Source organism: Anolis sagrei, chromosome Y (genome assembly GCF_037176765.1).
Source record: "Anolis sagrei isolate rAnoSag1 chromosome Y, rAnoSag1.mat, whole genome shotgun sequence".
NCBI classification, from domain to species: Eukaryota; Metazoa; Chordata; class Lepidosauria; order Squamata; family Dactyloidae; genus Anolis; species Anolis sagrei.
The window spans coordinates 24,645,866-24,673,348 of record NC_090035.1 but is presented as its reverse complement, the minus strand read 5'-3'; the positions used below and the strand labels follow the sequence as shown (position 1 = coordinate 24,673,348).

The following is a 27,483-nucleotide window of genomic DNA, read 5'->3' as shown; positions in this document are numbered from 1 at the left end:
TAGAACAGCCAAAGAGAGAAATCCGTGCAGCCGCAAAGATACAGCTTTGCGGCTGCACGCATTACAATTGCCAAAAATTGGAAAGGGGAGAAAACATTAAGCATCAAAGATTGGAAGGATAAATTGTGGGATTATGCACAAATGGCTAGGATTTCAAGCAATTTGAAATATGAAAATAATGAAATATTTGAAAGAAACTGGAAGCTGGCCTTAGCATACTTGGAGAGCTAAAGAAATAAAAACAAGAGGAATTTATTGAATTAGAAGTATAGAGGGTTAAATAAGTTGTGCATAAATCCTGCGTGGATTAGTGACAAAAGTCAAGGTGATGGGTAGCACTGGGGGTGGGTGGAGGGGTAACTGTATGGAGGGTTGTTTGTGTATGTGTGTTTGTTTGTGTATGTGTACATTTTTGCAACATATATGGTTGGTGTATTATCTTTTCGAAATAAAATTTAATTAAATAAAAAAAGGACATGGATACACTAACTTTTTTATTAAAAAAGAATACTGGCAATCCAATAAAACAGACAAATTGGTCAATAATTGAAGATTATATTGGAAATAGATTAAAGGATTTTAAATTAAATACAGTGGTAATAAAGATATATAAGGTTAAGTATACTAAAGAGATTGACAAAAGGGAAAGAATCGGGCAGAATCAGAAAAAGTCCAATTTTATTTATTTATTTTATTTTATTTTTATTTTATTTTTTTATTTTTTATTTTTACTTCAAACCCATGGACAATTTTTTTGTTGTTTTTTCTCCTTTTTTCCTCTTTTTTGTCTCTGTAATTTTTCCTACTTTTCTATCTTCTTCAAATTATTCTCCCTCTTTCGTTGTAGTTTGTGATATCTTAATAAAAATTTATTTTCAAAAAAAAAAATGGGGGCAGAGAGACCAACCAAAGCAGAAACCATGTTCTCTTTGTGTTGTGACATTCCACAGATATATAAAACTCATATTGCCTAGTTTCCAACATACCCCTCAACCTCTGAGGATGCCTGCCAAACGTCAGGAGAGAATGCTTCTGCAACATGGCCATAAAGCCTGGAAAAATTCACAGCAACCCATGTTCTCTTACCCAGTTTGCAGGGGAAATGATGGCTGACAGTCCTTATAAAGGAGGGTGGGTGGGTAATTATATTACAGTATAATTGATATAGTGTAATATAGCAATATTTAAAACTGATATTGTACTATGTTAATAATATATTGTATGTATATATACCTTGTAAGCTGCTCTGAGTTCCCTTCGGGGTGAGAAGGGCGGCATATAAATGTCGTAAATAAATAAATAAATAAATAAATAATTTGGCAACTATCTTTTATTATATGGCTGGAGTTGTTTCAGACTTGCACCTGAACCTAAGGACATCCAACCCCAAATTGGGAAACAAGTCGTCCAGGAATACCTGGCCGCTCTAAATGAGTTCAAGTCCCCAGGGCCAGATCAACTACACCCAAGAGTATTGAAGGAACTAGCGGAAGTCATTTCGGAACCATTGGCAATCATCTTTGAGAATTCTTGGAGAACAGGAGAAGTTACAGCAGACTGGAGGAGGGCCAATGTGGTCCCAATCTTCAAGAAGGGAAAAAAGGATGACCCAAACAACTACCGTCCGGTCAGCCTCACGTCGATACCAGGCAAGATTCTGGAAAAGATTGTTAAGGAAGTGGTCTTCAAACACTTAGAAACAAATAGTCAACATTGATTTATCAAAAACAAGTCATGCCAGACTAATCTGATCTCTTTTTTCGATAGAGTTACAAGCTGGGTAGATGCAGGGAATACCGTGGATGTGGTGTACCTGGATTTCAGTAAGGCCTTCGACAAGGTCCCTCATGACCTTCTGGCAAGGAAACTAGTCCAATGTGGGCTAGGCAAAACTACGGTGAGGTGGATCTGTAATTGGTTAAATGGACGAACCCAGAGGGTGCTCACCAATGCTTCCTCTACATCCTGGAAAGAAGTGACGAGTGGAGTGATGCAGGATTCTATCCTGGGCCCGGTCCTGTTCAACATCTTTATTAATGACTTAGATGAAGGGCTAGAAGGCATGATCATCAAGTTTGCAGACGACACCAAATTGGGAGGGATAGCCAATACTCCAGAGGACAGGAGCAGGATTCAAAACGATCTTGACAGATTAGAGAGATGGGCCAAAACTAACAAAATGAAGTTCAACAGTGACAAATGCAAGATACTCCACTTTGGCAGGAAAAACGAAATGCAAAGATACAAAATGGGCGACGCCTGGCTCGAGAGAGGTATGTGTGAAAAAGATCTTGGAGTCCTCGTGGACAACAAGTTAAACATGAACCAACAATATGATATGGCACCAAAAAAAGCCAATGGGTTTTTGGTCTGTATCAATAGGAGCATAGTGTCTAGAGCTAGGGAAGTAATGCTACCCTTTATTCTGCCTTGGTTAGACCACACATGGAATATTGTGTCCAATTCTGGGAACCACAATTCAAGAGAGATATTGACAAGCTGGAATGTGTCCAGAGGAGGGCGACTAAAATGATCAAGGGTCTGGAGAACAAGCCCTATGAGGAGCGGCTTAAGGAGCTGGGCAGGTTTAACCTGAAGAAGAGAAGGCTGAGAGGAGATATGATAGCCATGTATAAATATGTGAGAGGAAGCCACAGGGAGGAGGGAGCAAGCTTGTTTTCTGCTTCCCTGGAGACTAGGACGTGAAACAATGGCTTCAAACTACAAGAGAGGAGATTCCATCTGAACACGAGGAAGAACTTCCTGACTGTGAAAGCCATTCAGCAGTGGAACTCTCTGCCCCGGAGTGTGGTGGAGGCTCCTTCTTTGGAAGCTTTTAAACAGAGGCTGGGTGGCCATCTGGCAGGGGTGATTTGAATGCAATATTCTTGCTTCTTGGCAGGTTGGACTGGATGGCCCACGAGGTCTCTTCCAACTCTTTGATTCTATGATTCTACAAGTGTAGTGATCCAGAGCCAGCACATACAGAGGCGCCCCACCTGCAACTATCATAATAGAGGAGGGCTGTGTGTTGGAATGCCCTTTGCATTAGCTCTCAAAAGCATTGGGATTAATGGAAATAGAAGAATAAGTGAGGAAGTTCTCTTGATTAACTAGCTCCGGGCAATTCATAGGAACCAAATGGTTGAAGTGGATTGCATTTCGCTAGCAAATGCTTCCTGGTCTGTTCTCTTACAGAATAATACCCACATTGAAAGGCTGAAAGGCATCAAATATGCCTGGAAATCTGGGCCTGGGAATTTATTCCAGGCACCCAAACCGAATTCATATTTAGTCTTTCTTCCAAACACAAAATCAACTTCCCTTCATTTTACTCATCAAAATTGCAAGGGTCGAGTGGAGAATAATTCTTCCGCTGTGACCGGAAAATCCTTACTGGTCTAGGGCAAACCAACCTACCTTATTTTTTGAGGTCCCTGAAGTGGTTTGTAAGGGAAAACAGGCTTTGTATAACTTGCTGGACTTCTGTTCACTGTTGTGGCTGTTTCCAATATCTATGTTTAAAACTGGATAACAATTTCAGGCTTTGGTTGTTTTGTACGCTGCGGGGTTTTTTTACACTGTTTTATCCTGACTGACATCAGCTGCTTTGTATCCCAAATTGGGAGAAAAGGCAGGAGAAATAAAGGTTGCTTACCTGTAACCGTACTTTTGGGTTTCCTTCGCGCATGCGCAGCAATCCGGAACTTCTAGAATTTTCAATGAATTTTAAATGATTATTTAGAGGTATAAATAAGCTCCGCCCATCCCCCCGCCCCCCGGTATACATGCCGTGGCGTGCGTCTGAGAGGTAGTTCCCCAGCGCCAAATAGTAGCTAGGTAGAGGCATGACAGAGGGGAGGACGGGCGGGTCATGCGGATTTCACGGAATGAACACTCGAAGAAATACGGTTACAGGTAAGCAACCTTTATTTATTCTTCGTGTCCTTCCGTGAAATGCACACTTTTGGGTGAATAGCAAGCTACTGACCTGGAGGTGGGTCATGCCACACAGGAAAAAAGTACTGCTCTGCCGAAGGCGGCATCCTTCTTGGCTAGTACATCTAGCTTGTAGTGAGATGCAAACGTGGAGGGAGTAGACCACGTAGCTGCTCTACAAATCTGGTCCAGCGGGACTCCATGCAGAAAGGCCTGGGAGGTAGAGACCAATCTGGTTGAATGGGCCACCAGTTGAGGTGGTGGTTGTTTATTTGCCAATTGATAGGCTAGGCGGATCGTAGAAACGATCCACGAGGCTAACCCCTGAGAAGATACAGGGTGCCCCAGTATGTCTTTCCTGTATTTTAAGAAGAGTTTAGGGGATTTTCTGTGAGGGGACGTCCTATGTAAATAAAAAGATAAGGCTCTTTTGACATCTAGTGAGTGGAGAGCCACTTCTAATGGAGAGGGAGGATCTGGAAAAAAGGCAGGTAGGATAATGTCCTGTGACATGTGGAATTGCGAAACTACTTTCATGAGAAAAGTGACATCGGTGCGGAGTACAACCTTGTCATCATGAAATCTAATGTAAGGTGAGTCTGATCAAAGGGCCGTAAGCTCACTTACTCTTCTAGCCGAGGTGATGGCTACTAGGAATGCAGTTTTCCAAGAGAAGTGAGTGATGTCATTCGAGGCCATGGGCTCGAAGGGGGGCTTCGAGCCCACTAGTTGAGATAGTACTAGTTCTAGGCTCCATTGGGGTGGGGGGAGGGAGGAAGGAGGGTGGATGTTTTTGTATCCTTTGAGAAACAATTGAATCAAGTGGTTTTGAAAAAGGGACGGCAAGCCATATTTTCTCCGAAATGATGAGATAGCAGCTAAGTAGCATTTGACAGAGGAGATTGAAAAATCTTTATTGGAGAGGTGAACTAGGAAGTCTAGCACTACAGAGATAGGTGCTGTGACAGGGTTGTGTCCAGCTGCCATCGTAAACTTTGTAAATGCGGACCACTTGTAGTCATATGATTTTTTGTGGCTGGTTTATGAGCAGCGAGGAGTATGCTTGATACTTCCTCTGATAGATTCATTGTGGTCTGATCCTCCATGCCGTCAGGCGGAGGGACTGAAGGTCTGGATGGAGGACTAATCCATTCTCTACTGTGAGAAGGTCTGGGGTTGAGTTGAGGCGAATGAACTCCTTGTTGGAGATTTGGAGGAGTGGGGCAAACCAGTGTTGCCGTGGCCACCAGAGGGTGATTAGGATGCAGTCTGAGTTGTCCTGGATTATTTTGGCTATAACAGGTGAGAGGAGGGGGAGGGGGGGAAACAGGTAGAGAAGGCCTGGAGTCCATTGGAAGAGGAACGTGTCCCCGAGACAGCCTGGGGATACGTGAGGGCGGAGTCTTGCGCAGTATAGTGGGCAATTGTGAGGGGTGAAGGTGCCACTCGTGATTGTTCTTTGCTGTCCTGCTCAGTGAGTCTGCTAGAATGTTGTCCTGCCCCGGGAGGTGAATGGCCGTGAGGAGGACGTTTCTCTGAATGCACCATTCTCAGATGCGTGTTGAGATTGATGTTAGTGTGTGTGACTTTGTTCCCCCTTGTTTGTTGATATAGTATTTGACTGCGGTGTTGTCCGTTACTATTTGGACTATGCAATTGGAGATGATGCGGGTGAAGGCCCGAAGGGCTTTCTCTACCTCCATCATTTCCAGGGCGTTTATGTGGAGATGTTGTTCTTGTGGGAACCAGTGCCCGCTAATTCTGAATCCCTTGAGGTGCGTTCTCCAACCTGAGTTGGAGGCATCTGTCGTGAGAGACATGGATGGCTGTGGTTGGTTGAACGGCATCCCTAAGCAAACATTGTGTGCTTTTGTCCACCATGAGAGGGAGTGTAGCACCTCTTGAGGTGGGTATAGGATTCGGGACTGCGGGTCGTGGAGGGGATCGAATGTCCTGATGAACCAGTTTTGAAGGAGCCTCATCCGAAGCCGGGCGAAGGGAGATACACTTGTGGTAGACAACATGTGGCCAAGTATAGACTGGATAGCCCAAGCTGAAGCCTGTTGGGAGCGTAGAAGGGTGGACGTAGCTTGTTGAAGCTTTAAGCGGTCTTCTGGGAGAAAGGCTCTTTGAAGTGTCGAATCTATGATGGCTCCTATGAATTGGATGCGTTGAGTCAGTTGAAGATGGGATTTTTCGTGGTTTACAACCAGACCGAGATCCTACAAAAGAGATAAGGTGTAATGAATATCTGTGTGTAATCTTGACTCAGAAGACGAGCTCAATAACCAATCATCCAGGTACGGAAAAACCGTTATACCTGCTGGCGGAGGTGCGCGGCTATGACCGCCATGCACTTTGTGAATACTCTGGGGGCTGTGGATAGGCCAAAAGGGAGGGAATTGAACAAGAAGTGGGAATTTTGAATTGCAAAGGTATGGAACCTCCGGTGTGACTGTCTCATTGAAATATGGAAGTATGCTTCTCATAGGTCCACCGTTGCCAGCCATGACCCTTTCGGGATGAAAGGGAGTATGTAGGGGAGGGTGACCATACGGAATTTTCGTGGAGTAATGAAGGTGTTGAGTTTGCGTAGGTCAAGGATGGGTCGTAGCCCACCGTCTTTTTTGTCTATAAGAAAATAGCGGGAGTAGAAGCAGGTACTGGATGAGTGAGGAGGTATGGTAGAAATAGCTCCCTTATGAATTAAAGAGTTTACCTCCTCCCATATGGTCTGGGAGGATTGGGTAAGGAGTATATTGCCAACAGGTGGGTAACTATCAAATTCAATTGCATATCCCCTTTCGACTATATCCAGGACCCACTTGTCCGTGGTTATGGATTGCCATTGTGGAAGAAATTGGTGTAATCTATTGAAGTAAGTGAGAGGTTGAGTGGGGGAGGATGGGGGGGGGTAATGGTATGCTAAAAGCAACGCTTATTGTTTGAGGCTCTGGTACCACGGTACTGACCTCTGGAAGGAAGCGAGGGGCGTCTTGTGGCTGCAGTGGGAGCATACGGCCTTAGTCGTCCTCTGTAGAATGAGGTGTTGTAAGGTCTGTTGTAATATTGGGGGCGATAGTAGTAGGAACCCCAGCGCTGTCGTTGGTAAGTATAAGGTTGTTGATCATACTTGTATACTGTTTGTTTCATCTTGTGGGAATGTTCCAACTGGGAGTCAGTTTTAGGATTGAATAAGCCTGCCTCATCCATTGGGAAGTCTTCGATGAGGGTGCGTTGTGATTGGGTGAGAATCGCCGCTCTAAGCCATACATGGCGGCGAAGGGCCACGGAGCCTGCAATAAGTTTCCCTGAAGTGTCAGCTGTATTTTTTGCTAGGTCCTTCTGAAGCTTAGCCAACAGAAGGGCCTCCTGTTGGAAGGCTTTTGCCAAAGGTTGGCCAGATGGCGGTAGTAAATCTAGATAAGGAGAGATTTTGTTCCAGAGAAAGGTCTGGTACACGCTCATATAAACCCCAGTGAGCCATGCGGGCGAAAAGGCACGCTGAGGAATAAAATTTTCTTGCCATAGAGTCCAGTTTCCTTCCTTCTTTGTCAGAAGGGGATGCCTGGTTTCTCTGGATGGGTTTTGGTTGGGCATCAGTTACTACGGCGTTTGCCTTAGGCATAGAATCATAGAATCATAGAATCTAAGAGTTGGGAGGCTGCAGACAAATCAATACGGTGTAAGTTTTCTGCTCTTTTAGGGGTTGCTGGAACTAGGGCTGGAGCAACTCCTGTATTATTTAGAATTTTTAGCAGGTATGGTAGAGTGGGCAACACAGTGGATGTAGGAGTTTGTTGTTCAGTAGAGGTAAAGCATGGGTCTGTTACTGTATCTGAAGGTTCAGGGTTGGTGAGATTCTATCAGGGGTGGCGAGCCTTATAAGGAGGGCTGAGAATCTTTTGAAATCTTCTAAGTGTTGTGGAGAAGGGTCAGGATCCGGAAGGGGGTCCTGAATGTTGGGAGTGTTGTCTGTGGATTCTAGGTCAATGGTGTCCGTGTCTTGGGGGGGCATAGGTGGGTCATGGAGGGTTAGAGGGTCTAACTCTGCTTGGGGTTCAGGAGGGTGAGAAAGTGTGGCTGAAGGAGGCGCACGTGGAGGCTGTGGGAAGTTTGGATCATGAAAATGAGAAGGATAAGGTCCCCTGAAGTTATCAGGGGGAGGAGGGGGGTAGTAGAAGGGATAAGCTGGAAAAGGAGGAGGGGGAGGATAGAGGTAAGGGTACTCGTGGTATCCATAGTGTTGTTGTTGCTCTGGAGGGAGAGTGCGTACTCTCTTGGGAGGGGGGGGGAGGGAAGGAGTTGGAGGTTTGTGTGGAACCAGGGAAGGAGAGTAAAGGCGGCGCCCGGCAGCGTGTGCCGAGGTGCTGGGTTGTATGGGAGATGGGGATTCTCCCGGTACCGGGGACTGGGGTGGGCTGGGCGAGGGGGGAGGAGAGTTTTGAGAGAGAGGAAGTGGGGGGGGGGGGGAGGGAGAGGTCAGCAGTGGGCTGAGTTTCCAGCTCCAGGTGCGGAGCGAGGAGTTCTAAGGAAGAAAGGTGGGAGGGGTCTTCCATTTGGAGCAGGCTGGGCAGTGGTTCCTGGAGCTGCAAGGCGGAACCGGGCAAAGAAGGTACAGATTGTAAGATAGGGGGGCTCAAGGGCTGAGTGCCAGTGAGTTGCCTTCCCTTTTTCTGTTTGTCTGATTTTTCTTTCGATTTTGTAGACCTACTGGTCTGTTTGGAGGTTTTGGCTTTCTTTTTTGGCGGCTCCGCGATGGGAGTATTTGCCTGGGTTAAGTCCCGCCTATCCCCAACACGTGGGGAGGGAGGCTGGGATGGCTCTTGTACAGGGGATGATTGGGAAGGAGCGGAGGCCGTTTGCAGGGCCAAGGCTCACTCGTAAAGTAAAGCTTTTAAACGGGCATCTCTGCCTTTGCGATCCCTTGAGGTAAAACTGAGACAAATCTCGCATGTTTGGAGATTGTGAGTCCCTCCTAGGCAAAGGAGGCATTTGGAATGCCTATCCGCCTCGGGGAGATTAGCCCCGCAGGCGGAACAATTCTTAAAACAGAGGGAAGACATCTAGCCTAGTAGTAAGAGAGAGAGGGTCGTCAGCCGGTCCGAGTCGGGAGAGGAGAGGTTGGGAGGTCGAGAGAGACGGTCCGAGGTCCAGAAAAAACAATGTAGTCCAGTCAGAGAATACAAGAGAAGGTCCTGAGATGCTGCCTGTTTGGCGCGGAAAAAGGAACTACCTCTCAGATGCACGCCGCGGCGTGTATACCAGGGGGGCGGGGGGATGGGCGGAGCTTATTTATACCTCTAAATAATCATTGAAAATTCTAGAAGTTCCGGATTGCTGCGCATGCGCAAAGGAAACCCAAAAGTGCGCATTTCACGGAAGGACACGAAGAATAAAAAGAAATACTATAACAACAGCCGCTAGAGCTGGGCAATAAGGCATCTCCTGCTATTCCTAAGAATGGCTGCTCAGGGAATACCTGGCGACGCCTATAAGTCATAGGAAAACTTCGGCCCTCCAAGTGTTTTGGTCTTCAACTCCCACAATTCCTAACAGCTAGTCTAAAGCACCTGGAGGGCCAAAGTTTGCCCATACCTGCTGTAAGTGGCAGGAGGAGAAGGGGTCACGCTGGCATGCCCTGTCCACTGTGTGAGAAGTGCCATTTCCTCAGAACAAATCTCCCGCTTGTTGTTAGTGTGTTAATGGGACAGTTAGAAGGATGTCAGAGATGCAGCTCACATATATAATTTGGAAGCAGAGTCCTGAAGGAAGAAGGCCCTTATTCCGGAAGGAAGGCATGCCAAAGGAGGTATGGAAAGGCAGTCAAAGCGGAAGGCAGTCAAAGTGGGAGGCAGAGCGGAGGGGTACTTTACCTTGCTGGGCCTGGATTTCGGGGAGCACCTTGTCTAAGACTGCTAAGGCTTTTCTATGGTAATCTGCTTGGGCTTCTAAGAACTGAGGACAGAACCCACATTGGAGAACAAGACATTAGGCACAGGATGGAGAACGAACAAGGCAGAAGCACATGGAACGAGTGACCAAAGGGACCAAGAAGACTCACCGCCACGAAGAATCTGGTGTAGTCGCCCTCTTTGGAGATGAAGTTGTACATGTCAGCAGCAAGCTGGTCCTGTGAGGAATGTGGAGGGGAGGAGCAGATGAGAATTGATGAGAGGATAATGCATTCAAACTCTCAAACAGAAGGCAAGAAGACCCAGTAGACTGAGTTGGACCAGACTGCTTCTTTATGTGCCATAAGGGCAAAGTGCAACAAGGCCTGGAGACAAGGCATGTGCAGCTTGTGTCAAAATTTCACAATCCCATCATTGCTGCACAGTGTTGAGCCAGACATTTAATCAACTGATATAATCGAGTGCCAGCTCTACAGATGCTGATTTTCTTACTTAGTTTAACCACCCAAATATCATGATCACAGTTGCAAGAGGTAGCCAGATGCACACACCTTGCACTGCTCCACTTTGTTTCCTGCTTCATCCATCTCCTCCTTCAAGGAGTCAATCTTTGACGGAAGGCCCTGGAAGTTGGTGGCAGAGGTTTTGTGGGCCTGGTTCCACCTGAAAGAAAGAAAGAGGGAACAAAATGACTCCCATTACATTAGAGGGAGGGAAACCCTTTGTGGATTGCAATGACTGGATTAATAGGCCACCATTCAGAAGAAGAAAAAATCCTAAACAGGATACAGATTGAGCACCGCTAATCAGAAAACCCCAAATCCAAAACCTTTTGCTTCAATTTCTTGCTTCTGCTTTTGAGGCAATCATGGGGGCACTCCTGTTTGTTTGCTGGCAGAGAACTGCTGTATAAGATGTATTGTATTCTATTTTTCAAATACAGGAGTCAGGACCTTGATAACCTCAGTCCCTCACTCTCTCCAGCCACTTGTCTTATGCAGAGAAGAAATATCAAATGAGATGAGAGATGAGGTTGGAGAGAGACATGGATATCTGTAAAATGATAGCAATAATAATAATAATATTAATAATAATAGTAATTAAACGGTTAGAATCCAACAATACTGTTGGTGCAAATCCATGCCTCCCAAGCTGAGAAAGTAGCTATTGTTATTATTAATTTTACTTATACCTTGCATTTCTTCCTTGGGAGGCATGAATCTGCACCAGCATGATGCTTGGCTTCCAACCATTTCACAGATATTTTCTGTCTATGTTTCCACCCGTTTTAGAGTTCTGACTTTTGCATTTTGTGAATTTTTAGTGTATTTATTATCTGCTGCACTTCCTGCCTTGAATCTCAACCTAGGAAAATGTGGCCTCTCTTTCTACAAACACACACACACACATAAAGCAAGGAGGAGGCAGCCCTGAGGTTTGGGCCTTACCTGGCTCTGGCAGAGTCCCAGTCCAGCACCATCTTGGCCAGCTGCTTCCTCTGCTTCTGAATGTTGGGGATTTCTATCTGAAAAGCAGAGAGCACAGGAAGCTGGCATTTGAAAAGGCTCTCATGTGGAAGGAAGGCCACATCATCCCCCCCCCCCCCCCGGAGCCCCAATTCAACTCACCTCTGTCAGCTGATTCAGGGGCTCCAGGACGTCTTTCTCCACCTGAACCTCATGGTATGAGAGCTCCATGGACAACTTGTTCTCCGCCTCCCCACAGGTCTCCAGCATTTTTCTTTGAAAAAGAATGAAAAAACATTGGCAAAGGCAGCTCTTTGGGCATACTGTACTCCATGCTGCAGTGAGACCTTTATTAGGCTAAGCCAAGGGAGCCCAAAATGCATCATACCCTTGAGAATGGACTAACTGGGGTAGTTGCACAATATGATCTACAAACAAAAGATATTGCTTACTTTCTCTGACAAGAATATCTGATCCTCCAAAACACTAGGCCAGGTGTCTTCAACCTGTTGCCCTCCAATTCCCAGAAGCCCCTATTGCCAGCTTTTTCAATGGACAGGGATTCTGGGAACTGGAGTCCAAAACACCTGGAAGACTGCAGATTGAAGAGAGGAGGATGGGTTAGGATACATTTGAATTGCAGGCTTACTTCAGCTAGATATGCTTCTGATAAAGAAATGTCACAACTTACAGAGAACAATATGTAGCAAGATCAACCATTACAAAATTCTTTAAAGATGCTGCCGTTTTCCCCTTTCTCACAACACAAAATTACGGTGCTGCCATGAAGGAGGAAGCCATGTTTTAATGTTTGTATATTTTTAGGTGTTAAATTGTATCAGATTGGTTTTATTGTGAGCTGCTTTAAGTCTCTTTTTTAGAGAGATAAAGTGAGATCCAAATAAAAATAATGATCGTAACATTTATTTTAAGGGTTTTCACCCTTAATACATGTTCAGTTCCATTTTAATGTTTACATATTTTAGGTTTCAAATTGTATTGCATTGGTTTTTATACTGTGAGCTTCTTTGGGTCTCTTTTTTAGAGAGATCAAGAAAGATACAAATAAAAACAATGATAATAATATTGGTCTTAAGAGTTTTAATTGTTGATTTTTAATACTATTAATGTTCAATTCCATTTGTATATTTGTAGGTTTTCAAATGTATTGGTTTCTTTTTTAGAGACAAAGTGGGATACTGTGACGATGTGTAACTTTTATTCTTATGGTTATGTGTTGTTTAAACAGTAGTTAATAAATGGTAAACATGTAGAATTATATTTTGTTAGAGATGGTGGTTGGTGGCTTGAGCTGAGTTGCCATAGCAACGGGGGAGGAGCCAACTGTCACTTCACGGGGCAGCTGTTTGAAAGTGGCAGTCTGTGACCAAAGAGTTACAGGAGAGGTAGTTGATCCTGTGGTGTATGGAAAACCAGCAGGAATCCTATAGTTAGAGAACTATAGGAAAGACTGATTCTTTAATATTAAGAATCAGCATTTGGCTGTGAGCCAATATAGTTAGATAAGTCAGGTGGCTTATTTGTAGTAAAAGAACGCTTGTTGAAGAAAGATATATCTACTCAAAGAAATCTCTTAAAGTCTGTACCTAAAGTTACTCATGAAACCTTACTAATGTAACCTATCAAGATTTGTGCCTCTAGAGAAGAAACATCGAATCTGTTATACTTTGCTTGTTCCATAAACTTGTTACTGTTCTCCTCAAGCCTTGCCTGATATAGTTTCTCCTAAGTCAAACAGCCTGCATAAGAAGTATAACTAAACCAGGGACAGTAAACGCTACGCTATCAAATAAATAAATCCTTCTATAATTAATAGTCCCTTTATAAACCAACTCTTAAGCTGATATTGATCATTGCCCGGCTTTCGTCACAAATTTGGTGGCAGTTGTTTTACCCTCCTTTACAGATACAAATAACAGCAACCCATAGAGATGCAGTGCCAAATTGGGATGACAAGCATTTTGCAGAGCCACTTCCATGTGGCCTTGAAATAGATTTTGGGCAGATGAGGAATGCACCATCTTACCCAAGTAATGTTTCATCGCTGAGCTGCAGAGCACCTTCTTGCATGTTCTGGGCAAAAGCTGTGAGCGGAAGCTTTTTCTGCAGAAGGAAACACAGATTAGATGGAATCAGAGCTTGGCGCTACGCATCCCTTGATTCCAGATAGAATCATAAAATCAAAGAGTTGGAAGAGACCTGATGGGCCATCCAGTCCAATCCCCTGCCAAGAAGCAGGAATATTGCATTCAAATCACCCCTGACAGATGGCCATCCAGCCTCTGTTTAAAAGCTTCCAAAGGAGCCTCCACCACACTCCGGGGCAGAGAGTTCCACTGCTGAATGGCTCTCACAGTCAGGAAGTTCTTCCTCATGTTCAGATGGAATCTCCTCTCTTGTAGTTTGAAGCCGTTGTTCCGCGTCCTAGTCTCCAGGGAAGCAGAAAACAAGCTTGCTCCCTCCTCCCTGTGGCTTCCTCTCACATATTTATACATGGCTATCATATCCCCTCTCAGCCTTCTCTTCTTCAGGCTAAGCATGCCCAGCTCCTTAAGCCGCTCCTCATAGGGCTTGTTCTCCAGACCCTTTATCATTTTAGTCGCTCTCCTCTGGACACATTCCAGCTTGTCAATATCTCTTTTGAATTGTGGTGCCCAGAATTGGACACAATATTCCAGGTGTGGTCTAACCAAAGCAGAATAGAGGGGTAGCATTACTTCCCTAGATCTAGACACTATGCTCCTATTGATGCAGGCCAAAATCCCATTGGCTTTTTTTGCTGCCACATCACATTGTTGGCTCATGTCTAACTTGTTGTCCACAAGGACTCCAAGATCTTTTTCACACGTACTGCTCTCGAGCCAGGCACCCTCATTCTGTATCTTTGCATTTCGTTTTTCCTGCCAAAGTTGAGTATCTTGCATTTGTCACTGTTGAACTTCATTTTGTTAGCTTTGGCCCATCTCTCTAATCTGTCAAGATTGTTTTGAATTCTGCTCCTGTCCTCTGGAGTATTGGCTATCCCTCCCAATTTGGTGTCATCTGCAAACTTGATGATCCTGCCTTCTAACCCTTCATCTAAGTCATTAATAAAGATGTTGAACAGGACCGGGCCCAGGACGGAACCCTGCGGCACTCCGCTCGTCACTTCTTTCCAGGATGAAGAGGAAGCATTGGTGAGTACCCTCTGGGTTCGTCCATTTAACCAATTACAGATCCACCTCACCGTAGTTTTGCCTAGCCCATATTGGACTAGTTTCCTTGCCAGAAGGTCATGGGGGACCTTGTCAAAGGCCTTACTGAAATCTAGGTACGCTACATCCATGGCATTTCCCGCATCTACCCAGCTTGTAACTTTATCGAAAAAAGAGATCAGATTAGTCTGGCATGACTTGTTTTTGATAAATCCATGTTGACTATTAGCAATGACCGCATTTGTTTCTGTTTGCAGACCTCTTCCTTAACAATCTTTTCCAGAATCTTGCCTGGTATCAACGTGAGGCTGACCGGACGGTAGTTGTTTGGGTCGTCCTTTTTTCCCTTCTTGAAGATTGGGACCACATTGGCCCTCCTCCAATCTACTGGAACTTCCCCTGTTCTCCAAGAACTCTCAAAGATGGTTGCCAATGGTTCCGAAATGACTTCCGCTAGTTCCTTGAATATTCTTGGGTGTAGTTGATCTGGCCCTGGGGACTTGAACTCATTTAGAGCGGCCAGGTATTCCTGGACGACTTGTTTCCCAATTTGGAGTTTGATGTCCTCTAATCCCTCATCCACTCTGTCTTGCTGAGGTTGAAGATGACTTTCTTTTTGTGAGAAGACCGAGGCAAAGAAGGTATTAAGTAATTCTGCCTTTTCTCTATCCCCTGTCAGCATTGCCCCATCTTCTCCTTGAAGAGGCCCTATCGCCTCCTTGTTTTTTCTTTTTCTACTGACATAAGGAAAGAATCCCTTTTTATTGTTTTTAATGTCCCTGGCAAGCCTGAGCTCATTTTGTGCTTTAGCCTTGCGGACCTTTTCCCTGCAGGTGTTGGCTATTTGTTTGAATTCTTCTTTGGTGATTTCTCCCTTTTTCCACTTCTTGTGCATATCTCGTTTGTGTCTCAGGTCAGTTAGAAGTTCTTTGGACATCCATTCTGGCTTCTTTGCACTTGTCCTATTTTTTCTTTCTGTTGGCACGGTTTGCAACTGCGCCTTGAGTATTTCACTCTTGAGAAACTCCCATCCATCCATAACTCCTTGTCTTTTAGTATCTGTGTCCACGGAATGCTGCTCAGCGTTTCCTTCATTTTTTGGAAATCAGCTCTCCTAAAGTCCTAAATGCGGGTTTGACTTGTCTTAGTTTCGGCCTTCCTTTGTATCTCAAATTGCAGGAGAACATGGTCACTTGCCCCTAAGGATCCTACCACTTCAACCGCATCGATCAGGTCCTCCGCATTTGTTAGGATGAGATCAAGAGTAGCCAATCCCCTTGTTGCCTCTTCTACCTTCTGGACCATGAAATTGTCTGCAAGGCAAGCGAGGAATTTCTTGGACTTTGTACTCTTGGCCGAGTTTTTTTTCCAGCAAATATCGGGATAATTGAAATCGCCCATGACTACTACATCTCTTCTCTGTGCCTGTTTGGTCAACTGTTGGCAGAGACTTCATCAAGTTCTTCCTCCTGGCTTGGAGGTCTGTAGTAGACGCCTACAACAAGATCTTTTTGAGTCCCAGTTCCCTTGATTCTTATCCAGATGCTTTCAAGCTGGTTTCCCGGATTGCTGTCATGCATCTCTTCTGCAGAAAAAGAGTTTTTGACATATAAGGCTACTCCGCCTCCTCTCCCCTTTGTTCAGTTTCTGTGAAAGAGGTTATAGCCCTCGATGTCTACATTCCAGCGATAGGAGTCATCCCATCACGTTTCAGTGATATCATATTTGTGGTGTTGTGCTAAAAGTTGGAGTTCGTCATGTTTATTTGCCATGCTCTGTGCATTAGTGTAAAGACATGTGAGCCCCTGAGATCTTCCCCTGAGCTGTTTAATTGGGATTATTGTGCTTTCGGTACTTGGTCCTTTTTGTGTTTGTGCAGCCCTCCGTTTAGCCTTCTGGCGGTTCCCTGACATTGTGGGTAAAGTAGTGTTCGCAAGGCTGTTGTCCCCCTCCCCCAGTGGGCCTAGTTTAAAGTGTGTCTAATGAGGTTTGCGAGTCTGTGAGCAAAAAGGTGTTTTTCTACTTGTGTGAGATGCACCCCATCCCTTGCCAGTAGGCCATCCTCCTGGAAAAGCAGGCCATGGTCAAGGAAGCCAAAGTGTTCCTCCTGACACCATTTTCTATGCCAGTCATTGACCTGTACTATTTTTCTGGCCCTTGTAGGACCGTGTCTTATGACTGGGAGGAGGGATGAAAAGACCACCTGTACATTAGATTGCTTTAGCTTTGTTCCTAGAGCTCGAAAATCAGTTGTGATCTTTAGAAAAGTATGCCTAGTAGTATCATTGGTTCCTACATGAATCAACATAAGGGGAGGACGGTGATGGGGCTTGAGGAGCCTGGTGAGCCTCTGAGTGATATGATGTATTTTTGCCCCCGGTAGGCAGCATATTTCTCGAGCCATCCCATCCGGTCTGGAAATGACGGCTTCCGTTCCTCTGAGGAGGGAGTCGCCTACTACCAAGACCTTTTTACTTTCAGGATTGACAGGGCCCCTTTTGCACATTGTAGTGTGTAGGTCCCCAGAAAAGTGATCCTGTTGGTGTGAATTGTGTAGGTGTAAAGTGTTGTTCTCCTCTTCGACATCCCTAGTGCATTCGTAAAGGAGAAGCCATTGAGATTCGTCTAAGAGCCTAGCGTTCTCCTGTATGTGTTCCTGTTGCACCTGGTCTATGGTTGGGGATGGTACACCTGCATGATTGTGTAAGTGTGAATGTTGTGAAGTGTTGTCCCAATCAGGGCTATACCCCACACACTGATCAAGGACGAGCCACTGATCAGTATCTAAGCCATTCTGGTCTTCCTCAATGTGTTGTGTTTCTTGGTCAAGTGATAGCTGTGTGAGAATTTGGAATCTATTGTGTAACTGCAGCTGAGCAGAAGTATTCTGAGGAGGCTTCCAGGTTCTATGTCTCTTTCTAAGGGTGACATTCCTCCAAGCCTGAGGGTTGTCCACATCTGAGGTGTTCTCCTCTTGAGCCTCCCCATAATGTTGATGTGATATCGGCTGCGTGTCTAGGACAGCATGCAGTGTGGTGTCTAAGAACGGCTCGGGTTCCTGAATGCTCTTAAGGGTCTTAATACGGTCCTCGAGTTGTCGGATCCTGTGTTCCATGTGAGTGATCTGTTTACACTTGGGGCAAATGTAATTGAGTAATTGTTGCTTGAAAAAGATGCATGAGACAGGAAGATTTTGTGTTTGTTCCATCTGGAGGTTGCTAATGACCTCCTCTTGGTGTGTGTTTTATGTTGTTGTTTGTATGCAGTGGGGAAAGTGTAGGTTAGGCGCGTGCGACCCTGGCTTATATATGGTAAACAGGAAGCAGAACAATGGGTCACTAATTGCTGGCCTGCACTGCTGGCTAAAAGAATGTAGCCTCGCCCCACCTCTCAAACAAAGCAACACTCAAGCAGCTAATTTTAAACACTTAAACTCTAACAAACTTAAACTTAAACTTGGGCCTAAGGAAAAGGATGCAGGGTTTCCCAAAAGTGGCTTCCGGGGGAAATTGAGCCAACGAGAGCAGGAAAGTCACCCTAGCAGAGGAAAACACTGACCCAAGGGGAAGTGCCCCAAAGGAAGGAAGGAAGAGATGAAAGGGGACTCACATGCTTCTTCTCAGCGTCTGTTCCATACTGTCCCTGCAAACACATCACCAGCCGTTTGTGGGAATTGTGGCACACAGAGCGCACCATGTCCAGGCGCCGCTCAATCTGGACAAGAGGAGAAATCAAGATGATGGTGGTAATGACTACACATTGAAATGTGAAATGTGGGATGCTGGCAAACCCTAGATCGTATTCATTGACTGGACAACAACAACAATAACAGAAGAGAAATGAAGCCAGAGGAGAGACCTGGGATGCTGGCAAACCCTTTCCCTTCTAGCTGCATTTATTGATGGACTGACTTGCAGCCATTAATTTTAAATTTACAGTCTATGCTCTTTGTATTTTAATGTTTAATCCAAATATTTTAATATGTTTTATTTTAGGGAATGTGTTTTAATACATGCATTTTATTGAATGTATTTTATGATGGCGTGCTTTAACTGTGTTGTGCCCTGCCTCATGGCATAAGGAGAGGCAGGTAGCAAAGAAAATATTATTATTATCATCATCATCCGACCAGTTCATCTCATCAAAACATACAGGATTAAAAAATATATATTAAACTACATTTCTGTGATATACTGGGCTGCTCCTACGCACCAGACAGAGAATAGGGCTTAATTAGATGGCCTTCGGGGATCCCTTCAAACTCTGTTTGACTCTGGATTCTTTTTTTTGGCAATGATAATAATGGAAGACATATTTAAGGGAAACAAGAAGAAGATGTTTTATCAGGGAGCCTTGGAAAATTCCATGATTGAAGAAAGGTGCGTGTATAAACAAACACAGAGAGGCAAGCCCTGGAAGAGCTTCAAGTGATCATAAAAAAGTGGTGATTTCTGAAGTAGCAGGGAAGGATCCTTTATGTGGAGGATCCCTGTGTTCCAGCATCTGAGACTGTGTCAGTTTCTCTGCTGGGAACCTCCTCCTCCACCGCTGACAAAAGCCAAAGAATGTGGTTTATCTGTGTTTTGATGAGTCACAGAGGTGAAAAGGAGGCCTTCTGGAATGGTTTCTGTTTGGACAGAACCAGCCAAAAAGGCATGAACAAGTTTAATGTGGGGAAGCCTGACGAGAGATAGGGACCAACTGAGTTTTTTTTTTTAATGCTGCAATTAAAGAGGAGGAGGAGGAGGAGGAGGAGGAGGAAGGGGGAAATGGCCTAAGACTCTGTCCAACCAGGCCTGGAATGTCAGCAACTCCCATGGCTTTGCAAGGAATTCAGATTTAAAGAATTCTTATCTGACTTTACAATGAAGAGAGCCCCTCCACAGAGACTTAAAAATGCTAAGCTGCTGTACCAATGCAAATGGCTTCGCTTTCATATAATGCAAGTGTAACTGCCAGAATTTTCCAATCAATAGATAAGTTTTGGATTAAAACAGGATCCAATGTGAAAGCATGGTCGATGTCTTAAAAAGCCTGTTCTGCATTGCTGCAAAGACTGTTCAGATCTGCAGAAGACTTGAGCAAAACGCTTAATGGAAGCAGAACTTCCCAAGCTGGGGGGGGGTGGGGGAATCCTCAATCCTGACTGCATAAGAACAACAACAGAATCATCATTACCATCTTTCCTCATAGTTTGAGGCAGGTTATAACACACTAAAATATTCATAAATAGTTCGAATGTTTTAGTTACAATACCTATTACTCTTAGAATTTATATTATTAATTACCTGCCTCTTCTCATGGTTTGAGGGAAGAACAGACTATTGAATTAATTTACACATATATATCTAGTTTAAATATATACTTCAGTTAAAATTAATTGTTGTTCTTGTTGTTTTTATTATTAGTTATCTGCCTCTTCTCATGGTTCGAAGGAAGTACAGCCTAATTAAAATACATTATATATACACCGTATATGCATACATACATGTATGCATACATACAGAGAAAGTTTAAAGTTTCCGTTTTATTGAGTCTGAATTGATGTTCTTATATGCATATGCATTTTGTTTTATAAGGCACTTTGTGCCATTTGTAAGCTGTCCTGAATCCCTTTGGGGAGATTATGATGGGATATAAGAATACAATTATTATTATTATTAAATATATATTTTAATTAATACATCATCGTTGTTGGGTTTTATTTCCATGTCAGGAGCGACTTAAGAAACTGCAAGTCACTTTTGGTTTGAGAGAATTGTGGCAATGTTGCCCGGGGTACGCCTGGATGTTTTACCATCCTGTGGGAGGCTTCTCTGGAGCTGACAGACGGGCGCTCCCCCTGCTCCCGATTCAAACCGCTGATCTTTTGGTCAGCAGTCCTGCTGGCACGAGGGTTTAACCCATTGCGCCACCAGGGGCTCTTTGTTGTTGTTGCTATTATTAGTTCCTGGCTTGAGGGGAGTACAGCATAGTTAAAATTAGACTATTTCAATCCATCTATTTAAAGGGATCAACCAAAGATTAAAACACATGGAAACCACACAAACCAATAAATGTACATTTTGAAAATCTCAGGTTGAACGGACTGGGTTAAATCATGGAAGGTCTACTCCTGCAATCTCCGATTTCTCTGCTTTTTTGGTTGGTTCTGAGCAGCTGCTGAGCCAGTTGACTGGAAACAGGGGAAAGCGTCTCCCTTCCTCCAAACAAATGAAGGCTGGAAGCTGATCCAAGCCCTTTTGGCCCCAACCACCCTCCTTCCAGACCAAAAGACACCTCTCAGATACAGAAAGCAGACGGGAGCAAAAAGCTCAGTACAATGGAGGAGGTTTCAGATCGCCCTTGACCTTTCCCATTGAATAATGCTGCTCTGTCTTCTTTCCGGGCCTTTCAGGGACTTTAAAGAGAAGCCTGGATTGGCATCAGAACTACAGAATCAGAGCAAGGTGACCAGGGAGTTTGTTGGGTTGGCTGAGAAGGTGATACTGGGAGATGCACTCCAAGAAAGAAGGAAGATTCATTGCCCAGCCTCAAGGCATGCTTCCTTCTTTCTTCCTGAATGTCTTTGGAATGGAAGCCTTATACCTGAGGGCATCTCCAAGGAGAGAAATGCACAAGAACATGCCATTGCGCTTGGAAAGAGAAAGGAAAGCAAGGTGAATGAGTAAGCTCTTCCCATCTGGGGAGAGCAGGGCCAAGGGATATTTATCATTAAGGCCTGGGAAAGCCATGGCTGCAAATAACGAAGGAAACATTCCTGGCTCCTTGCCCTTCGGCCCAGTCTTTCCGCCCCTAAATATTTTACAGGATCGCTCAGGCAACCAAAAGGAATGGCCAGAAATCATGTTCCTGACAAGAAAAAATGGGCTGCTGATATCATTCGTCCCACCCATCTGATTCAGAAAAACCATGAAAATAGAATATAAATAGAGGCATAAGGCATATAAAGCAACAAAAAGCCCCGGTGCCCGAGGTCTGGAAGGCGTAGCGGCACTCATTCAGAACTTCCTGACTTTGTCCTCCTGGAAAGAAAAGTAAAATGTTTCCAAAGGAGCAGCCAAAAGAATGTATAAAGCATTTGGAAGGGGAATGGCACCAAGATTAAAAGTTATTTGCTTGCATTATCCCCAGTTGGGCTTACCCTTTGCCCCACTGCTGTTTGCTACAAATTTAAAAATGGTAGGGCACCAAAGGCTGGAAAGAGAAGAGCAAAAGTCTCTTGGTACATAGAAGGGTGTCTGGAATACGTCTGATGAGAGCATGTTTAGGGGATGGCCATCCTGGATAGTTGTGGCAACAAAAGGCCAAAGACTCATTGGAACAGTTGGTCGCCATGCTGAAGGCAAGTTTATATTCAGAATGTGTTAAGACTCATTGAACATGGCTGGGGATGTTTAGCTTGGAGAAAAGGAGGATGGGAGAAGGGGACATAGTGGCTATGTTGAAATGTTTAGAAGGGTGTTGTATTGAAGAGAAAAGGGAAAATTTGTTTACTGCTGCTCCAGAGACTGGGACACAATGGTGCCATGGGTTCAAACGGCAGCAAATAGAATAGGCAGCAAATCTCCTCTGGAGATTTCTAAGCACAGGCTTGATGGTCATGTGTCGGGAAGGATTGGATGGTGTCTTTCCTGCCTGTCAGGGACGGGACTGGGTGGCCCTTGGGCTCCTTTCCAACTTTAGGAATCTATTGTTATTATGTATGTATGTATGTACCTAGATCTTAAGGGGTTAGATTGGGTGGTCCTTGTGGTTTCTTCCAACTTTATCATCTCTCTCTCTCTCTCTCTCTTTGGGGGTTGGACTGGATGATCCTTGGGAATCCCTTGCAACTCTACAATTCTTATTATTTTATCGTCCATCTTTATTTCTTCTGTCTGTTAAGGGCTGAACTGTGTGTTATTGGGGTCTCTTCCAAGTTGATGACCCTTCAGATCTCCCACAACTCTAGGATTCTATGAAAATTAATGAGCCCTTTGCTGAAAATAACCATCAAGTCAGAGAGCAAAGACTCAACAGAGAAAATGTATTTATATTCAGAAGCATTACGTTGGGGCACCTGCAGCTTCCTTTCCCCTTCCTCTGCTTGGTTAACCAGATGAGTTCCTCAAAATAACAGATGCACACATACTTTGCAGGCCTCTTTCTGGGGAACGGAAAAGTCCTGATCACCACACCGTGAAACACTGGGGTGAAAAAGAGCAATTTCACACTGTTTGTTTCATTTTTGATAGCTCTGCCCCATAAACATTCAATTAGAATGTGACCTGGTTGACTATCTTTGGTGGACTGAAGTTATGCTGCAGCCTTCTTAACCAAAGCAGGATGAGCATTAACCACCAGAAAAGAAAACTGCAAAAGAGCACAAAACAACTCACAAAGGAATTAAGACCCAGCATTCATGAATTCACTTTTAAATACCTGTAGCAGGTCATCGCTTAGGACTTCGGTTTTCTCTGCTCTGGTGAAAGACAGAAACAAAGGAGCATGAGAATAATGTTGTGCACAGAGTAAAGCCATAGAGTGCAAATAGACCTTTGTATGCAGAAATAAGAGACCTGGCTGGACGAAGCGGGAGGTGTAAATTTGACCCAGCTTTGCCTGCCAGGTTTCTCTATGCAGCACCAGCCGAGATCCGGAGGACAGGGAGGCGGGGTTACAGTGGTCTATAGAGACTCCATCCCTCTGACCAGGGCCCCCATCCCGCAGTCAACAAATTTTGAATGCGTCCACCTGAGAGTGGGTGACCGGGACAGAATAGGAATTCTGTTAGTGTACCGTCCACCTCGCTGCACTACAGTCTCCCTGCCTGAGCTAGCGGGGGTGGTCTCGGACCTGGCATTGGAGTCCCAACGGCTGCTTGTGCTGGGGGACTTCAATGTCCATGCCAAGGCCGCCCTGTCGGGAACGGCTCAGGACTTCATGTCTGCCATGGCAACCATGGGGCTGTCCCAATGGGTATCTGGCCCCACTCACAGTGCAGGACATACATTGGACTTGGTTTTCTGCCAGGGATGGGAGGAAGGTGGCGGTGTTGAGGAGTTGTCCATCTCTCCGTTGCCATGGACCGACCACCACCTGGTCAGATTTAGACTTACTGCACCCCCCAGCCTCTGCAGAGGTGGTGGACCCATTAAGCTGGTCCGTCCCAGGAGGCTTATGGATCCTGATGGATTCCTGACGGCTCTTGGGGAGTTTCCTGCCTCCTCGGTTGGTGATCCTGTTGATGCCCTGGTCGCTCTCTGGAATGGGGAGATGGCTAGGGCAATAGACACGATCGCTCCAGAACGTCCCCTCTCAAGTAGCCGAGTTAAACCAGCCCCTTGGTTTACTGAGGAGCTAGCAGCGATGAAGCGAAGGAAGAGGGAACTAGAGAGCGTGTGGCGTTCGGATCCGAGCGAGCCAAATCGAACACGGTTTGTGTCCTTTCTAAGGGCATATGCCGCGGCAATAAAAGCCGCAAAGAAGACTTTCTTTGCGGCCACTATTGCGTCTGCAAAGAACCGTCCGGCTGAACTGTTCCGAGTTGTCAGAGGCCTTTAAAACCCACAACGCAGGATGGGAGCCCTGATGACTCGGCAGCTCGCTGTGAAGCCTTTGCTCAGTTCTTTGCAGACAAAGTTGCCTTGATCCGCTCTGGTCTGGATACCATATTAACGGCAGTCTCTGAGGATGTAACACGAGCATCTGCTTGTCCAGTTTTGATGGATTCATTTCAATTGGTGAAACCCGAGGATGTGGACAAGGTATTTGGAGGAATGAGGGCTACCACATGCATCCTAGACCCCTGCCCATCCTGGCTTCTAAAGGAGGCCAGAGGGGGATTGGCCGAGTGGGTGAAGGTGGTGGTTAATGCCTTTGGGAAGGCAAAATTCCAGCCAGCTTAAAACAAGCTGTTATAAAACCGCTGTTGAAAAAACCATCACTGGACCCCACTCAATTCGTCAACTATCGGCCTGTTTCCAATCTCCCCTTCTTGGGCAAAGTCCTGGAACGTGTGGTGGCCTCACAACTCCAGGCATTCTTGGTAGACACGGATTATCTAGATCCGGCACAGTCTGGCTTTAGGCCGGGACATAGTACCGAGACAGCCTTGGTCGCCTTAGTGGATGATCTGCGGCGGGAGCTCGACAGGGGGAGTGTGTCCCTGTTGGTGCTGCTGGACCTCTCAGCGGCCTTCGATACCGTCGACCACGGTATCCTTCTGGGACGCCTCGCAGGGATGGGTCTTGGAGGTACTGTTTTATAGTGGCTCCGCTCATTCCTCGAGGGTCGGTCTCAGAAGGTGTTACTGGGAGCCTCCTGTTCAACCCCACAACCTTTGTCTTGTGGGGTTCCTAAGGGCTCAATACTGTCTCCCATGTTGTTCAACATATACATGAAGCCTCTGGGAGAGATCATCCGGAGTTTCGGAGTGCGATGTCATCTGTACGCGGATGATGTCCAACTCTGTCACTCCTTTCCACCTGCTACTAAGGAGGCTGTCGAGGTCCTGAACCAGTGCTTGGCCGCTGTGACGGTCTGGATGAGGGCGAACAAATTGAAATTGAATCCAGACAAGACAGAGGTACTCCTGGTTAGTCATAAGGCCGAACAGGGTATAGGGTTACAGCCTGTGTTGGATGGGGTCGCACTCCCCCTGAAGACGCAGGTTCGCAGTTTGGGTGTGATCCTGGACTCACCACTGAGCCTGGAACCTCAGGTTTCGGCGGTGACCAGGGGAGCATTCGCACAGTTAAAACTTGTGCGCCAACTGCGCCCGTATCTTGGGAAGTCTGACTTGGCCACGGTAGTCCACGCTCTGGTTACATCCCGTTTAGACTACTGCAACGCTCTCTACGTGGGGTTGCCTTTGAAGACGGCTCGGAAGCTCCAATTAGTCCAACGCTCGGCAGCCATGATACTAACAGGAGTGGAGCACAGGGAGCATACAACTCCTCTGCTGCACCAGCTCCACTGGCTGCCAATTTGCTATTGGGCTCAATTCAAAGTGCCGGCGTTGACCTATAAAGCCCTAAACGGTTCTGGCCCAAGCTACCTATCCGAACGTATCTCTGTCAATCAGCCCGCCAGGACCCTAAGATCTTCTGGGGAGGCCCTGCTCTCCATCCCGCCTGCTTCACAGGTGCGGCTGGCGGGGACGAGAGACAGGGCCTTTTCTGTGGTGGCCCCCCGGCTGTGGAACGCCCTTCCTATGGAGGTTAGATCAGCCCCCTCGCTAATGGTGTTTCGAAGAAGGTTAAAAACTTGGATGTTTGAACGGGCATTCGGATCAACAGTGCAATGAATGTGATGATTACAGGAATGGAAATATGGACGACGAATTGGATCACGACTCTAGTTATGAGATGCATTACGCTGTCTTATTGTTATGTCAATTTTGTATACTATGCTCTTATGGTTTTAAATTGTTTATCACTTATTGTTTTTTATCCTTGTTGTAAACCGCGTTGAGTCGCCTGTTGGGCTGAGAAATGGCGGTATACAAGCAAAATAAATAAATAAATAAATAAATAAATAAAATAAGCCTAGTTTATCCAAACCAAACAGCAAGGTTGAAGAGTGGTTCTTCACTGAATTCAAGAATCACCCCTCACTAGGGAACTAGAATTGCAAAAGGCAACAGGAAAAGCATGCACCAACAACAGCTTTGGGAAGAGGCCTGTTTCCTGACATTTTGGTTCCCAGAAATGGCTGGAGAACCAAGATATGTCACAACTGAGAACCTGAGAAATTTGGGGACACACGTTTTCTATTTCTTGAGCCCATCTGTTGAACATATCCATGGCATCCCAGACAGGATGCCCTGAAATGCCCTTTTGAGGCTCCTAGACACTGGACAGAGGATACACAGGAAACATCAGGGAGAAATGTCATAAGTAAAACCAGATATAAGCTAGGAGATGCAATTGAGAGCTTTGGGAAAGTCAAATGCAGAACCAAGGGGACCAAATCTGATCTGCAACATCCCAGAGATGTGTGCAAGACAAAAGCACCTTTCCATTATTATTATTTACTTTATCTATATCCCACCTTTCTTCCCATTGAAACCCAAGGCATTATGTTGCTGGGAACTATGAATTAAAGAAGCTGCACAATAACCACAATTTACATAAGGACTAAAGCAGAAGATAGGTCCCTCTGTACACAAACCTTCCTCAAAATTGCTGGTCAGTGTGTTTTGCAAAGGCCCAGCTGCTAAAAAAACTGCCCAGTTCCAATATGAGTAGCAGGCATTAGGAAAACCATTGGAGGCCAGATAAATCTGCCTTCTGCTAAGAGACAGGATCAAATCTTGACTAAATTATTTCAATGGACTTCATAATTGCGGTTCTGCAGCTTCTCTACACCAAAGACTCTGTGAAAAACTGCATGCGCATACATATGTATTGTGTAGCTGTCAGGGAATTACATCCCCTTTCTAAGACCTAATCTAATCCAGCATTAAATTAAAACACATTTGAAAACAGTATCCCTATTTCATTTCAAGATAATTCAAAATTGCAAAGAATATTAGTGATCATATAGAGTTCTTATTTCGCTGGCTGCCCAGGGGAAGAGCTCCACAAAGTAGGTAGTTTGTGCAAATGGAAGGAGAGGAAATAATATAGTCCAAACTTGGGATGAGCCAGTGGGATAAATGTCTGCTTATTGGTTGGTTATCTTTTCCATTATGTTTTATCTCCCTGTTTTAATAATGTTGTATCCCCCTTCGAGCCACAAGGAGGGGCGGGTAATACATTTATTATTTTAATTGTTATTGTTATAATTTTCTATTGTGTTGACTGTATTTTATTATATGTATTTTAATATTATTATATTTCACATATGTGCTTTAACCATAGGAGAGATGGGTAACAAACATATCACCATCATCACCATCACCATCACCATCATCATCATCATCCAGTCCGTGCCAAACTAGTGGACTGATCTAACCAATGC

At 45.1% G+C, this 27,483-nt stretch overlaps 1 protein-coding gene across 4 annotated transcripts in view; it reads right to left on the bottom strand.

Moving 5' to 3' along the window:
• LOC137095473 (rho GTPase-activating protein 17-like) overlaps nucleotides 1-27,483 on the bottom strand; it is a 73,495-nt gene that overhangs the window by 34,806 nt on the left and 11,206 nt on the right. For all 4 annotated transcript variants that reach the window (XR_010908854.1, XM_067462189.1, XM_067462190.1 and 1 more), the window contains exons 2-9: nucleotides 22,960-22,999; nucleotides 18,145-18,249; nucleotides 13,368-13,444; nucleotides 11,483-11,594; nucleotides 11,303-11,379; nucleotides 10,406-10,517; nucleotides 10,004-10,072; nucleotides 9,816-9,897 (exon numbers count right to left, since the gene is read on the bottom strand). Coding sequence is in view for 3 of the 4 variants with exons in the window: in XM_067462189.1 (XP_067318290.1) it covers nucleotides 9,816-9,897; nucleotides 10,004-10,072; nucleotides 10,406-10,517; nucleotides 11,303-11,379; nucleotides 11,483-11,594; nucleotides 13,368-13,444; nucleotides 18,145-18,249; nucleotides 22,960-22,999 (674 nt within the window). In the remaining variant the exon portion in view is untranslated. The remainder of the gene's footprint in view (nucleotides 1-9,815; nucleotides 9,898-10,003; nucleotides 10,073-10,405; nucleotides 10,518-11,302; nucleotides 11,380-11,482; nucleotides 11,595-13,367; nucleotides 13,445-18,144; nucleotides 18,250-22,959; nucleotides 23,000-27,483) is intronic.